Source organism: Poecilia mexicana, unplaced genomic scaffold (assembly GCF_051168715.1).
Source record: "Poecilia mexicana isolate PSO_F unplaced genomic scaffold, ASM5116871v1 scaffold_11, whole genome shotgun sequence".
In the NCBI taxonomy this organism is placed as follows: domain Eukaryota; kingdom Metazoa; phylum Chordata; class Actinopteri; order Cyprinodontiformes; family Poeciliidae; genus Poecilia; species Poecilia mexicana.
Genome location: NW_028263380.1, coordinates 28,087,185 through 28,099,442, shown reverse-complemented (window position 1 = coordinate 28,099,442; position 12,258 = coordinate 28,087,185). Strand labels below are relative to the sequence as shown.

General features: G+C 48.0%; 1 protein-coding gene across 14 annotated transcripts in view; it reads right to left on the bottom strand.

Annotated features, from left to right (window-relative positions):
- pleca (plectin a) overlaps nt 1-12,258 on the bottom strand; it is a 73,607-nt gene that overhangs the window by 31,481 nt on the left and 29,868 nt on the right. For 8 of the 14 annotated variants that reach the window (XM_088010586.1, XM_088010590.1, XM_088010585.1 and 5 more), the window contains exons 2-6: nt 11,718-11,779; nt 4,798-4,812; nt 3,828-3,917; nt 2,116-2,193; nt 1,952-2,044 (exon numbers count right to left, since the gene is read on the bottom strand). In XM_088010586.1, the coding sequence (XP_087866712.1) occupies nt 1,952-2,044; nt 2,116-2,193; nt 3,828-3,917; nt 4,798-4,812; nt 11,718-11,779 (338 nt within the window). The remainder of the gene's footprint in view (nt 1-1,951; nt 2,045-2,115; nt 2,194-3,827; nt 3,918-4,797; nt 4,813-11,717; nt 11,780-12,258) is intronic. The other 6 variants (XM_088010589.1, XM_088010591.1, XM_088010588.1 and 3 more) reach the window with 1 other exon arrangement.

Sequence of the window (12,258 nt, the reverse complement as noted above, 5' to 3'; positions counted from 1 at the left end):
CTAAAGGGACTCCGCCATGTCGGTCCGCCATGTTGGTCTGCCATGTTGGTCCATCGTCTCGGTCCGCCATGTTGGTCATATTGGTCCGCCATGTTGGTCATATTGGTCCGCCATGTTGGTCATATTGGTCCGCCATGTTGGTCCGCCAGTTTGGTCATGTCGGTCCGCCATGTTGGTCATGTCGGTCCGCCATGTTGGTCATGTCGGTCCGCCATGTTGGTCATGTCGGTCTGCCATGTTGGTCATGTCAGTCCGCCATGTCGGTCCGCCATGTTGGTCTGCCATGTTGGTCCATCGTCTCGGTCCGCCATGTTGGTCATGTCGGTCCGCCATGTTGGTCATGTCGGTCCGCCATGTTGGTCATGTCGGTCCGCCATGTTGGTCATGTCGGTCTGCCATGTTGGTCATGTCAGTCCGCCATGTCGGTCCGCCATGTTGGTCTGCCATGTTGGTCATATTGGTTCGCCATGTTGGTCCGCCATGTTGGTCATGTCGGTCCGCCATGTTGGTCCGCCATGTTGGTCATATTGGTCCGCCATGTTGGTCCGCCATGTTGGTCATGTCGGTCCGCCATGTTGGTCATGTCGGTCCGCCATGTTGGTCCGCCATGTTGGTCATATTGGTCCGCCATGTTGGTCCGCCATGTTGGTCATATTGGTTCGCCATGTTGGTCTGCCATGTTGGTCCATCATGTCGGTCCGCCATGTTGGTCATATTGGTCCGCCATGGTGGTCTGCCATGTTGGTCTGCCATGTTGGTCCATCATGTCGGTCCGCCATGTTGGTCATATTGGTCCGCCATGTTGGTCCGCCATGTTGGTCATGTCGGTCCGCCATGTTGGTCATGTCGGTCCGCCATGTTGGTCATGTCAGTCCGTCAGAGCGTCTCCGCCCACATTCCCCGCCAGTCAGAACCTCCAGACTGAAACTGGGCTGAGACTCCAACAGAACCACCAACATGTTCTCATCCCTTGGAGGTTTGGGAATTATCGCTCTGCTTGTCCGGGTGAAACCTGCTGGAAGGATTTTTCCAGGCAGCCTGACTGGAGCTGCGGGTCGACACCAGAACCGGCGCTTCCTCCAGGCAGGAAGTCGACTGCAGCTTAGAAACTGAAGTTCAGACGCAGCTCAGGGAAACGGCGTTTTTTCACTTTCAGCACACAGAAAATGGGATGAAATGGAAATGTAGAAAACACTTTGGGAGTCGTGAGGCATGTCTGGTCCTGTGAGGAGAGCCGGATGAAAAGCAGGAAACCAAAGCGAGTCGTCTGGTTTCCTGCAGACAGCCTCACTGAGCTGCCTCGCCCTTAACTCCCCAGGAGGTTTCTGCACCTCCACCATCACTTTGAGCCTCTTGGTGAAGCAGGAAAACACCTTCAGTATTTCCATCAACGCAGGAAAAACCAACTACCTGCCATGTGGAGGCCAACGGCTTCTCGTTTACCAGGAATAAAAGGAGAGCGAAGGACGGCTGAATGGGTTTATCACCAGGGAATCGCAACAAACTTAAAAACACAGGAGCTTAAGCAAAAACTGAACATTTTATCACAAGAAAGCCGAACTTTTCAAGGACACTGGAGAACATTTCATAAACATTTCCTTCACACACCACTTTGCACCTTGCATTCAGCATCTAGATTACCTCACATTACCTGTATGTCCACTGATTGCACTTCTGCTGCTATGTGTGTGTGATTGTGTATTTATTGTCCATCTATATATTCTTCTTATTCTCTTATTGCACAGTGTATTGCAGTGTGTGTGTTTGTTTTTTGGGGGTGGGGTTACTGTCAATGTCTTATGTGTTTATACGTTTAGTTTAACTGCACATTGGAGGCTGATGAGGTGCAATTTCAAACATCTGTGTTAACCCTGTCACATAGATCTTTGACAATAAAGTTCACTTGACTTGACAAATCTGGAGTTTAAATGTTGTAAATCTCCTGGATTACCTGGAAGTGAAGGATGATGGTCCATATGAGGCCCAGGGTCAGCTTGGGGTTTCCATCTGCAATGTCATCATTTCTGATGTTAACCAGTTTGACCTGAAAAGGGGGCAGAGGTCGGGGTTAGGGTTAGGGAGACCAGGGCGCCGTCTGTCCAGAATGTCCCTCACCTGTCTGTGCTTGAGGAAGTCCAGAGCGATCTGGACGTTCTGCAGCTTGTGGAAACGCATTCGGCCCTTCTCCCGCGGCTGCAAGAGACCACAGAGGACACACTCAGACAAAACTCCATGGTCCAGGGCTAGCTATGCTAACAGCTATGCTAGTCATGGTGCTGGAGGTCAGAGGTGAAACTGCATGTTTGTGGTCAGATCTGACCCACAGATGCGCCACAGATGGAGCCAAGATGTCTGCGGGTGACAGCATGAAGATGGATGACAAACTTTCCCAGTGATCTCCGCTACGTCTGTCCGTCCATAACGGAAAAACGATTCCCTGTTTCAGCAGCTTTAACAGATTCCAGAAGAATCTGAAGCTGGACTGGAGCATCTCAGAGCTGCAAACTGAATAATGATAATAATAATCTCACATTGATATCATTATTATGATAACCCTATGATAAAGGGTTGAGATGTCTGTGGTTGAACTGGTTTCTCTAGATCCTGTAAAATATGGAACATTTTTTAATTTGGTGAAATAAAGAAGAACATCATCAGCGTTCGGCTGAACTTCACCGCCTCTTTCAGGCACAATCTGACGCTAAACTCTTAGATTATTTGGTTTTATTCAACAGAATTTTAATTTGTTTTTTCTTTGGAATTAAAAATCTCAGAATGGTGCAAGCATCTTTTTTTTATTTAATGTAAGTCAAAGTGAAAAAGGAAGAAACGATTTTATTTATTTGATAGTTGACAGGAAAGTGGGTCATGAGAGACGGGGAAGACATGTGGCAAAGGTCGCCAGGCCGGGAATCGAACCTGTGACAGCTGCCTCGAGGACTAAGGCCTCCATATGTGGACTGTGCTTTACCCTGCGCCACCACAACACACCCAACAAAATCATTGTTAAATAAAAATGTTGTAACTGAGCTCAGAAAGCACAAAATAACTATATGGTAAACATAAAATACTTTTTGATGAGAAAGGAATAAACTGGTTATTTTCTAAAACCAAAAATAAAAACATGAATAAATATACAATGAAAATATTCTTATTGCCTCATTCATCTCATTGTTTCTGAATATCTTCATTTAAATTACACTGCTGGTCATTTTTCTGTTGGATTAAAATCAGCAGCAGAAATTGTAAATTAGCATCTTATATTTCTCACTGAATCTTTTAGTTCTGCTCTTGTTTTATTTCTGATTTGATCTTCTGAGTCGACCTTTGACCCTCTAACATGATGCTGCCATCACCAGTGATCAGAGGACGGTGAGGATGGAGGTTTGGGGTGACGGCCAACATGCAACGACCGGCAGGCTGCCACCTGGTGGTGACGCATGCCACGCCCGCCTCCCACCTGCAGTCCAGGCGCCACTCACCAACCGCACGGTCCTCACAACGTCGCGCTCCCTCGGCTACAGCCGGAGCGTCGCGAGACAGGAAGGCAGAGGGCAGAGGTCAGAGGTCAGGGTAAGCAGACAGCAGTTAGAAGAAAGGAAATAAAAAGGCTCAAACAAAGACAGAGAAGTGCAGAAACGGTTACAAGATGGAAGCCAGAAATGAAATTAGTGTTTCAACGTGAGCTCAGCCTCAGCAGGACCTGAACAGATCTACAAGTCATGCAGACGTGGAGACGGGGCCGCTGCTGACCGGGGGCGACCAGGGGGACAGACACACCGGGGGACAGCGACTCAGAGAGGACATGGACACTGGGGGATACTCACCAACATCTCTCCAGACAGGACCTCCAGCAGGGAGATCAGGTTGTGTCCGTCCCTCAGGTCTTCGTAGAGATCGGTGACGTGCCGCTGGGCCTGCAGCAAAACACCTGACAGGTCAGTCACCTGTTATTACCCTGTTATTAGCTAACCTGGTTATTAATCTGTCATTAGCTATTCTGGTTATTACCTTGTAATAACCAGAATAGCTGGTTATTACAACCAGCTATTCTCATAATAGCTGGTTATTAACAGGTAATAACAGGTTATTACCTGTTAATAACCCTGTTATAACAGGTTATTAATAACCTGTTAATAACAGGTTATTAACCTGTTATCAGCTAATCTGGTTATTACCCTAATAGCTAACCTAGTTATTACCCTGTTATTAGCTAACCTGGTTATTAACCTGTTATTAACTAAACTGGTTATTAGGCAGTTATTAATCTGTTATTAGCTAACCTGGTTATTAACCTATTAACTAAACTGGTTATTAACCTGTTATTAACATTGTCTCATCACAGTTCCAAACATGATACAACAGCACACAGACAGCTGTTGGCTCAAATTTATTCATACAGCCTCAACCGCTGATCAATAAAAATAGAAATTAGATTCCACTAGACAATGGTCATTTGTCTAGTTGGTTGAATTTGTTAATCACTCAAAGACATGAAGGAACTAATGTCACAAAAAGCAAATCAAACTAAATATAATTCAAACTGATTTTAGAGTTTTAATAGACGGACAAATTAAAAACGGACTCAGATTAAACCACAGCTCTACATCTGACTCCAGGAATGAAGAAACTAAGCAGATTTTCATGCTTTCATTTACGGTTCAGCTTCTCATCTTCAGCGGATAAATTCAACAAAACTGCAGAAAATTCTCCTGAAGATGTTAGACAGCAGGAAAAGAGGGAGGTTAGGTGGGTCAGGGAGAGGCAGACATGCAGGCAGGAGTGACCGGGTCCTACCTCGGCCTTCCAGTGCTGATGGGAAGGAGGGATGGAGGACAGGAGGAAGGAGAGAGGATGGAGAGAAGAAACAGTTTGCTGTGAGACGATGGAGAACCTCATGGAAATGTTAAAGAAAGTGCAGACAGTGTTTCCATTCCAGATCTGCCTTAAAACTTCAGGAAGAGTCAAAGATGTGAGCCGACTTCCGTGTTTTGTTCTTCGACTGCTGCAGGCGAAACCCCCGAAAACCCTCAGCAGCATCAGGACGTTATCACTAAACTTTGTTGTACACTTTTTCCACAACAAAAAAATGAAAATATTTAAATTCTGCTTAATTTTTCCACTGGAGAATCCAGAAGAAACGTTGGAGCTCAGCGCTGACAAAACATTTCCATGAATCCGTCAACTGGACATATTCCAAAAGGTTTTCCTTTCTGAGCCTCCAAGATGCATTGAAACGCCAAGGTCTGCTGCAGGGCTCACACACACACACACACACACACATATATATATATACACAAACACCAGAGCAGATGAAACTGTGGTGTTTTTAAGGCCCGTTTGGGCCCGACTGCAGATTAGCCTCGCAGAGTAACGTCAGCACTTCCTGTTCATGTTTAGCGTTTGTCCAAATGCAAAGAAACAAGAAGAGACAGAGAAGTGGAACGGAGTGGTTCTGGCCCGGATCCTAAAACGGATCCAGGTGGGAGCGGGCCGCATGCAGAGACACCCGGCTGGTCTGGACTTCATTGTGAGCAGATGGAGTCTGGTTCTGCTGGTTCTTCAGAAACCGGACCGACTCTGGAGCTCATTTGGACTTCAGGGCTGAACTGATTAAACTCAGCTGGACGAACCAGTCAGGATTCAGGACCAGATCTGAAGCGTTTGCTGTGCTGGTTGCTGAGAGACGGAAGCTGTTCCGGGTTTCAGGATGTTTTCCTCCTTCAGTTCCATGGGTTTGGTTCTACTGGAACCAGAACTCCATCATCTGCTCCACCTGCAGCTGCTCTGAGTCAAACCAACCTGTTCCCCTCCTGGCCTGTGGGGGCGCTGCACCAAGAACCACTGAAGGAAACGACACAAAAACCTCTGAAGACACTGAGAGCAACTTCCTTCTTCACCAGATGGAAACAAGATGGAGGCGTCAGATTTTAGGTAAGGTAAGGTAATTTTATTTATGTAGCACATTTTCAGCAACAAGGCAATTCAAAGTGCTTTACATGAATTAAAAGAAAATACAAACAAAATAAACCAAAGGAAAGAAAAAAAGAAAGAGAGCTAAGTCCTTTTCTGGGTTAAAAGTAATATAAACTCAGCAGCTGTTGACTCAATAATCACACTGCTGACGTTAGCATCCACAACATGCGCTCCTCACACAACAGAATGAAAAAACTACAGCTCTAGCCCCGCCTCCCACTACCTTACATCTCACACATGCACAGTATGCTACTTACAACTTAACAGCAGTGACTGATCCTGTTAAGTATTTCTGGATTCCAAGTTCGTAGTTATTCTAATTCTAATTCTGATTCCATTTCTGGCCTGTATAATGTTGATCTAAATAGTGCGTACTCCACAATTTCTGATATTACTAATAAACTAAAATAATCCTTTTCTGGGTTAAATAGGGAGTACTCCACCGTTGCTAACAAAATAAAACAAAAAAGAGGAAAGGACATTAGGGCAAATGGCAACATTCAGACAAAACAAAGGCAATACAGACACACGAGTGAAGGCGGTGACGTCACAGGGCCATGAAACCAGGTGGCTGAGGCTCCTGGCAAAGTCTGATAGAGGTGTTGTTTATCCAGGAATGTCCTTGGGAGCGCTCAGCTCCACAGCTCCATGGATAAAGGAGGGGCTAAAGTCCGTCATAAATTTGTCAATAATCCAGGAATCTACAAGCTCCAAACAGCAGAAATCCTGTTATCATGAATAAATCCAGGGTGAATCCCGCCGGGTGTGTCCCTGCAGGACAAGAGGCTCTCCTGAGCCCAGACTTTTCGTCGAAAATTTGATCAATTGCATTGAAAGATCTGTTGACCAGATCCATAATTTGTAGATTTGGAGGATGTGCAAAGAAAGGCTCCAAAAATATAGAAAAAGAGAAAAACAGCAAGTAGGGCAGACATGGGCAGGGAGGGAGCAGAGGGAAAAAGCATCCGCCTTCATCAAGAGCAAGAGAGAAAAGCGGTTTTTAATCTTTGGCGAAAGACCAGGAGCCATTTCTGCTGCTAGCGCTAGGCTAGCATGTTAGCCTTGGTTGTATTTACCCAGAATGCCCTGTGCTGTAGTCCACTTCCTGCTTTTGGAGCGGTCTCTGGTCTGCTTGGCGTTCACATTCAAACTGAACCAGAATTCACTTCAATCGAACCCAGACCGAGGCTTGGAGGGCCAGAGGTCAGAGGTTGATTAGTGTTCACACCTCACCAACCGAACCGGACTTTGACTAGACAGACGGACTAGAGTCAGTTTAAGGAACTGGTGGGGACGGGTTCAGGACATGAGATGACCGATCCGATTTCCAGAGGTTTGGCTCCAGATCAACTTCTGGTTCAGAACCAGAGTGTTTCCTTTATTTTAACAAACCATCCATGATTTTCCATTTTAGGATCTTTAATATCTAAGTTCTGCTGCCAGCTGCTAGAAACCAAGTCAACATTTGGCATCTTCAGCTGGTTGGTTCCGTTTGGTCCGGCTCAGTGGGTTTGAACTTTACTACCTCAGATGAGATCAACGGCTTAAGATTTTAAATGACCAAATAACTGGTGACTTTATAAATAAAAGCAGAGATTCTGACTTTGGACCATCAAACCCGAGTTAACCAGAACCAGAACCGAGCTGCAGCAGATGAGTCGATCCACTATAGGGTTTCCCACAGTGATTATAAGCCTGGCAGCCCGCCATGCTTTACTAGCCCCCTAGTCAGGGTAAGAGTTGCTTGTTTTTGTTTTTAGGAAAATTATGATTAAAAAAACATCAAAAACAAAAAAATTGCTTTAAATTATTTTTTCTAAATCAAGCCAGATTACAAGCGTCTCTGTTGCTCTGAGCGTTTCACTGGCGGAGCAGATTTATTCCTAAAAGATCATTTTATAGAAGATAGGTTTATAATTTACCCATTTGAAGCAGGACAGCGAACCAATCACACAGCTGGTGCCTCTTGGCGTTGCCTCTTGGCGTTGCCTCTTGGCGTTGCCTCTTGGCGTTGCCTCAGCTCGTTGCCTCAGCGCGTTGCCTCAGGGCGTTGCCTCAGGGCGTTGCCTCAGCGCGTTGCCTCAGCTCGTTGCCTCAGCTCGTTGCCTCAGCTCGTTGCCTCAGCGCGTTGCCTCAGCTCGTTGCCTCAGCTCGTTGCCTCAGCTCGTTGCCTCAGCGCGTTGCCTCAGGGCGTTGCCTCAGCGCGTTGCCTCAGCTCGTTGCCTCAGCGCGTTGCCTCAGGGCGTTGCCTCAGCGCGTTGCCTCTTGGCGTTGCCTCTTGGCGTTGCCTCAGCTCGTTGCCTCTTGGCGTTGCCTCAGCTCGTTGCCTCAGCGCGTTGCCTCAGCGCGTTGCCTCAGCGCGTTGCCTCAGCGCGTTGCCTCAGCTCGTTGCCTCAGCTCGTTGCCTCAGCTCGTTGCCTCAGGGCGTTGCCTCAGGGCGTTGCCTCAGCTCGTTGCCTCAGCTCGTTGCCTCAGGGCGTTGCCTCAGCGCGTTGCCTCAGGGCGTTGCCTCAGGGCGTTGCCTCAGGGCGTTGCCTCAGGGCGTTGCCTCAGCGCGTTGCCTCAGGGCGTTGCCTCAGCTCGTTGCCTCAGGGCGTTGCCTCAGGGCGTTGCCTCAGCTCGTTGCCTCAGCTCGTTGCCTCAGGGCGTTGCCTCAGCGCGTTGCCTCAGGGCGTTGCCTCAGGGCGTTGCCTCAGGGCGTTGCCTCAGCGCGTTGCCTCAGGGCGTTGCCTCAGCTCGTTGCCTCAGGGCGTTGCCTCAGGGCGTTGCCTCAGCTCGTTGCCTCAGCTCGTTGCCTCAGGGCGTTGCCTCAGGGCGTTGCCTCAGGGCGTTGCCTCAGCGCGTTGCCTCAGGGCGTTGCCTCAGCACGTTGCCTCAGCGCGTTGCCTCAGCACGTTGCCTCAGCTCGTTGCCTCAGGGCGTTGCCTCAGGGCGTTGCCTCAGGGCGTTGCTTCAGCTCGTTGCCTCAGCGCGTTGCCTCAGCTCGTTGCCTCAGCGCGTTGCCTCAGCTCGTTGCCTCAGGGCGTTGCCTCAGGGCGTTGCCTCAGCTCGTTGCCTCAGCGCGTTGCCTCAGCGCGTTGCCTCAGCTCGTTGCCTCAGCTCGTTGCCTCAGGGCGTTGCCTCAGCTCGTTGCCTCAGGGCGTTGCCTCAGGGCGTTGCCTCAGGGCGTTGCCTCAGGGCGTTGCTTCTGCCTTATTTCTAAAGTTTACCTCAGCGCGGGTCACGGTCCTCCTCTCACTCAAACTGGACTCAGGCTGACCTGATGGATATTTACATAAACTTCCTGTGAGGAATCACGGTTCTGTGGAGAAATCACGGTAGGAGTCCAAACCCGCCCTGTTAGCTCTGGCTGAGCAGCTCTGTGTGAACAACAGAAATAACTTGCAGTCGCCTTCAGAGGAGTTGAGGAGCGATGAGAATGATTTATCTTTGTGAACTAAGGATTATGCAGCATTTCCATCTCAACTTGCTGCCCAGCGTGTGGCGCTGTCTTCCCTGTAAAGTTCATGTCTGTGTTCCGGTTGGTCGGAGCGTTAGCGGCTAACGAACCAGCGCTAACCTCATCATGGAGGTTCAGGTGAGGAGCTTTCACCTCTCCTCGTCACGCATCATGCTGGTTTTATATTGTTTTATTATTATTTTTCCGGTTACACGATGCATCAAACCATATCTGATGCTTCGTCCACGTAGCCAGAGTTAATGCGTGCGACTGCGAGGAGATCTGAGAAACTCGTCCCCAACACAGTTTCTGTGACTTTTATTAAAAACTCAACAGACAGAAATGTTAGAGCTACTAAAGCCACATTAGCAGCATTATATTAAATATGCCGTTTGTTGCTCATCTCTGCTCAGTGCAGCAGATTTAACTCATCCTGCAGGGCCGGTCCAAGGCTGATGAGGCCTGGAGCAGAATCTGACTGAGGGGCCCCATCAGCACCTCTAACAGCTTCTGTGTTGGATTTAATTTGGGAGAGAAGGAGTTTAACTGGCCAACATAAAAACAATCAGTTATAATCCAGTTTACTAATTTGTATTTGTGAACAAACAGCTCAAACTCAAAGATTGAACTCACAGCATCAGCTTGTTGCTATGTTAACAAAACAATTTAACCATACATATTGTTCTTTGAATTTTTGTAAACTTGCCAGCTCGTTAAAATCTTATATTTAAATGTTAATCAATTTAAAATCTTTTAATTTATGACGAAACCATCCATCCATCCACCCATCCATCCATTTTCTTCCGCTCATCCAGGGTCGGGTTGTGGTCAGCAGCTTCAGAAAGGAGGCCCAGTCTTCCCTCTCCAGCCTCTTCCAGCTCCTCCAGGAACCCCAAGCCGTTCCCAGGCCAGCAGAGAGACATCGTCCCTCAGCGTGTCCTGGGTCTTCCCTCCTCCCGGTGGGACATGAACTCCTCACCAGGGAGGCGTCCAGGAGGCATCCTGACCAGATGGCCGAGCCTCAACTGGCTCCTCTCGACGTGGAGGAGCAGCGGCTCTACTCTGAGTCCCTCCTGGATGACCGAGCTTCTCTCTCTAAGGGAGAGCCCAGCCACCCTGCGGAGGAAACCGGTTTCAGCCGCTTGTATCCGTGATCTCGTTCTTTCGGTCATGACCCAAAGCTCATGACCATAGATGAGGGTGGGAATGTAGATCAACCGGTAAATCGAGAGCTTCGCTTCTTGACTGAGCTCTCTCTTCACCACGACAGACCGGTACGGCGCCCGCTTCACAGCAGACGCTGCACCAACCCGCCTGTCGATCTCCTACTCCCCTCTTCCCTCATTTGTGAACAAGATCCCCAGATACTTAAACTCCTCCACTTGAGGCAGGACGTCACCCCTGACCCGGAGAAGGCAGTCTACCCTTTTCCAGGTCAAGACCATGGCCTCGGATTTGGAGGCACTGAGCCTCATCCCGGCCGCTTCGCACTCGGCCGCGAACCGCTCCACTGAGAGCTGCAGATCACGTTCCGATGAAGCCAACAGGATCACATCATCCGCAAAAAGCAGAGATGTGATCCTAAGGCCACCAAACGGATCCCCTCAACTCCTCGGCTGGTCAGAGATTCTGTCCATGAAAGTAATGAACAGAATCGGTGACAAAGGGCAGCCTTGGCGGAGTCCAACTCTCACCGGAAACGAGCCCGACTTACTGCTGGCAATGCGGACCAGACTCTGACACCGGTCATACAGGGACCTGACAGCCCGTATCAAAGGGCCCGGTACCCCATAGTCCCGGAGAACCCCCCACAGAGCCCCCCTGGGGACACGGTCCAACGCCTTCTCCAAGTTCACTAAACACATGTAGACCAGTTGGGCGAAACCATTAAATCAAATTCAGCAGCATTGATCTTCTCAATAAATAAATGTTACATTTATGTATCTGTGTTAAAATATCAGCATTTATGGCCCCTGAAGCCCTGAGGGCCCGATGGAGCCGCTGACTTAATTTGGATTAAACAGAAGTGCAAATAATTGATATTCATTTTAACTGTATTTTTTGATTTGTTGTTTAGACTAGTTGTGGGTTTCGATAGTTGCAATGGAGATGTTTTCCATGACATATAATTACCCAGTAATATTTTACATTTCCTGTCAACTTAACATCTTTAATATAAAAACATGGTGGACCGACTGCTGGGCTGAGCAGGATTACTGGGAGAACCCTGGATTAAGAACCCTGAGAAATGATTCTGTCCCAAAATCTGTCAGATTATTTCATGAGAACCAAATCGTCTTACCTTCATCAGGTGTTTGTTGACCCACTTAGTGAAGGTCTTCTTCTGGACCCGGTCCCGTTCATCTGTGGAAACACCAGTCACGGAATCAGTTCAGTTCACTTCAAATCAGTTCAGTCCTTTATTGCTGCTCAAGGGGACGAGGTTCGCAGCAGATAAACATCATAAAGAGAAGATCCAACAGAACCGACCGGTTCAGCAACAGATGGTGTTGTAGTTCAAAGAGCAATGCGCATGCGCTCTGTGTGATCTTACGTTCTTAGATTTTATTTATTCGATGATTAAATAAATATATGTTTAATAAAATAGAATAATAGCTACTGCAGTGTACCAGAGCATTACAAGAATAAAGAACGGCTCTCAGTGAGACTCCAGTTCTGTCGTTTACAGTGAAGAGCCGTTCAGAAGAATCGGATCGTTCGTGAGTCACATGACTATATTACAGACTTTGTCACAGCATCGTTGCACATGTGCAACACGTCAGTCAACAACAAGCGCAGGAAGTGACGGCATTTATCACCGCAATTCAACACGTGTCCCTGTA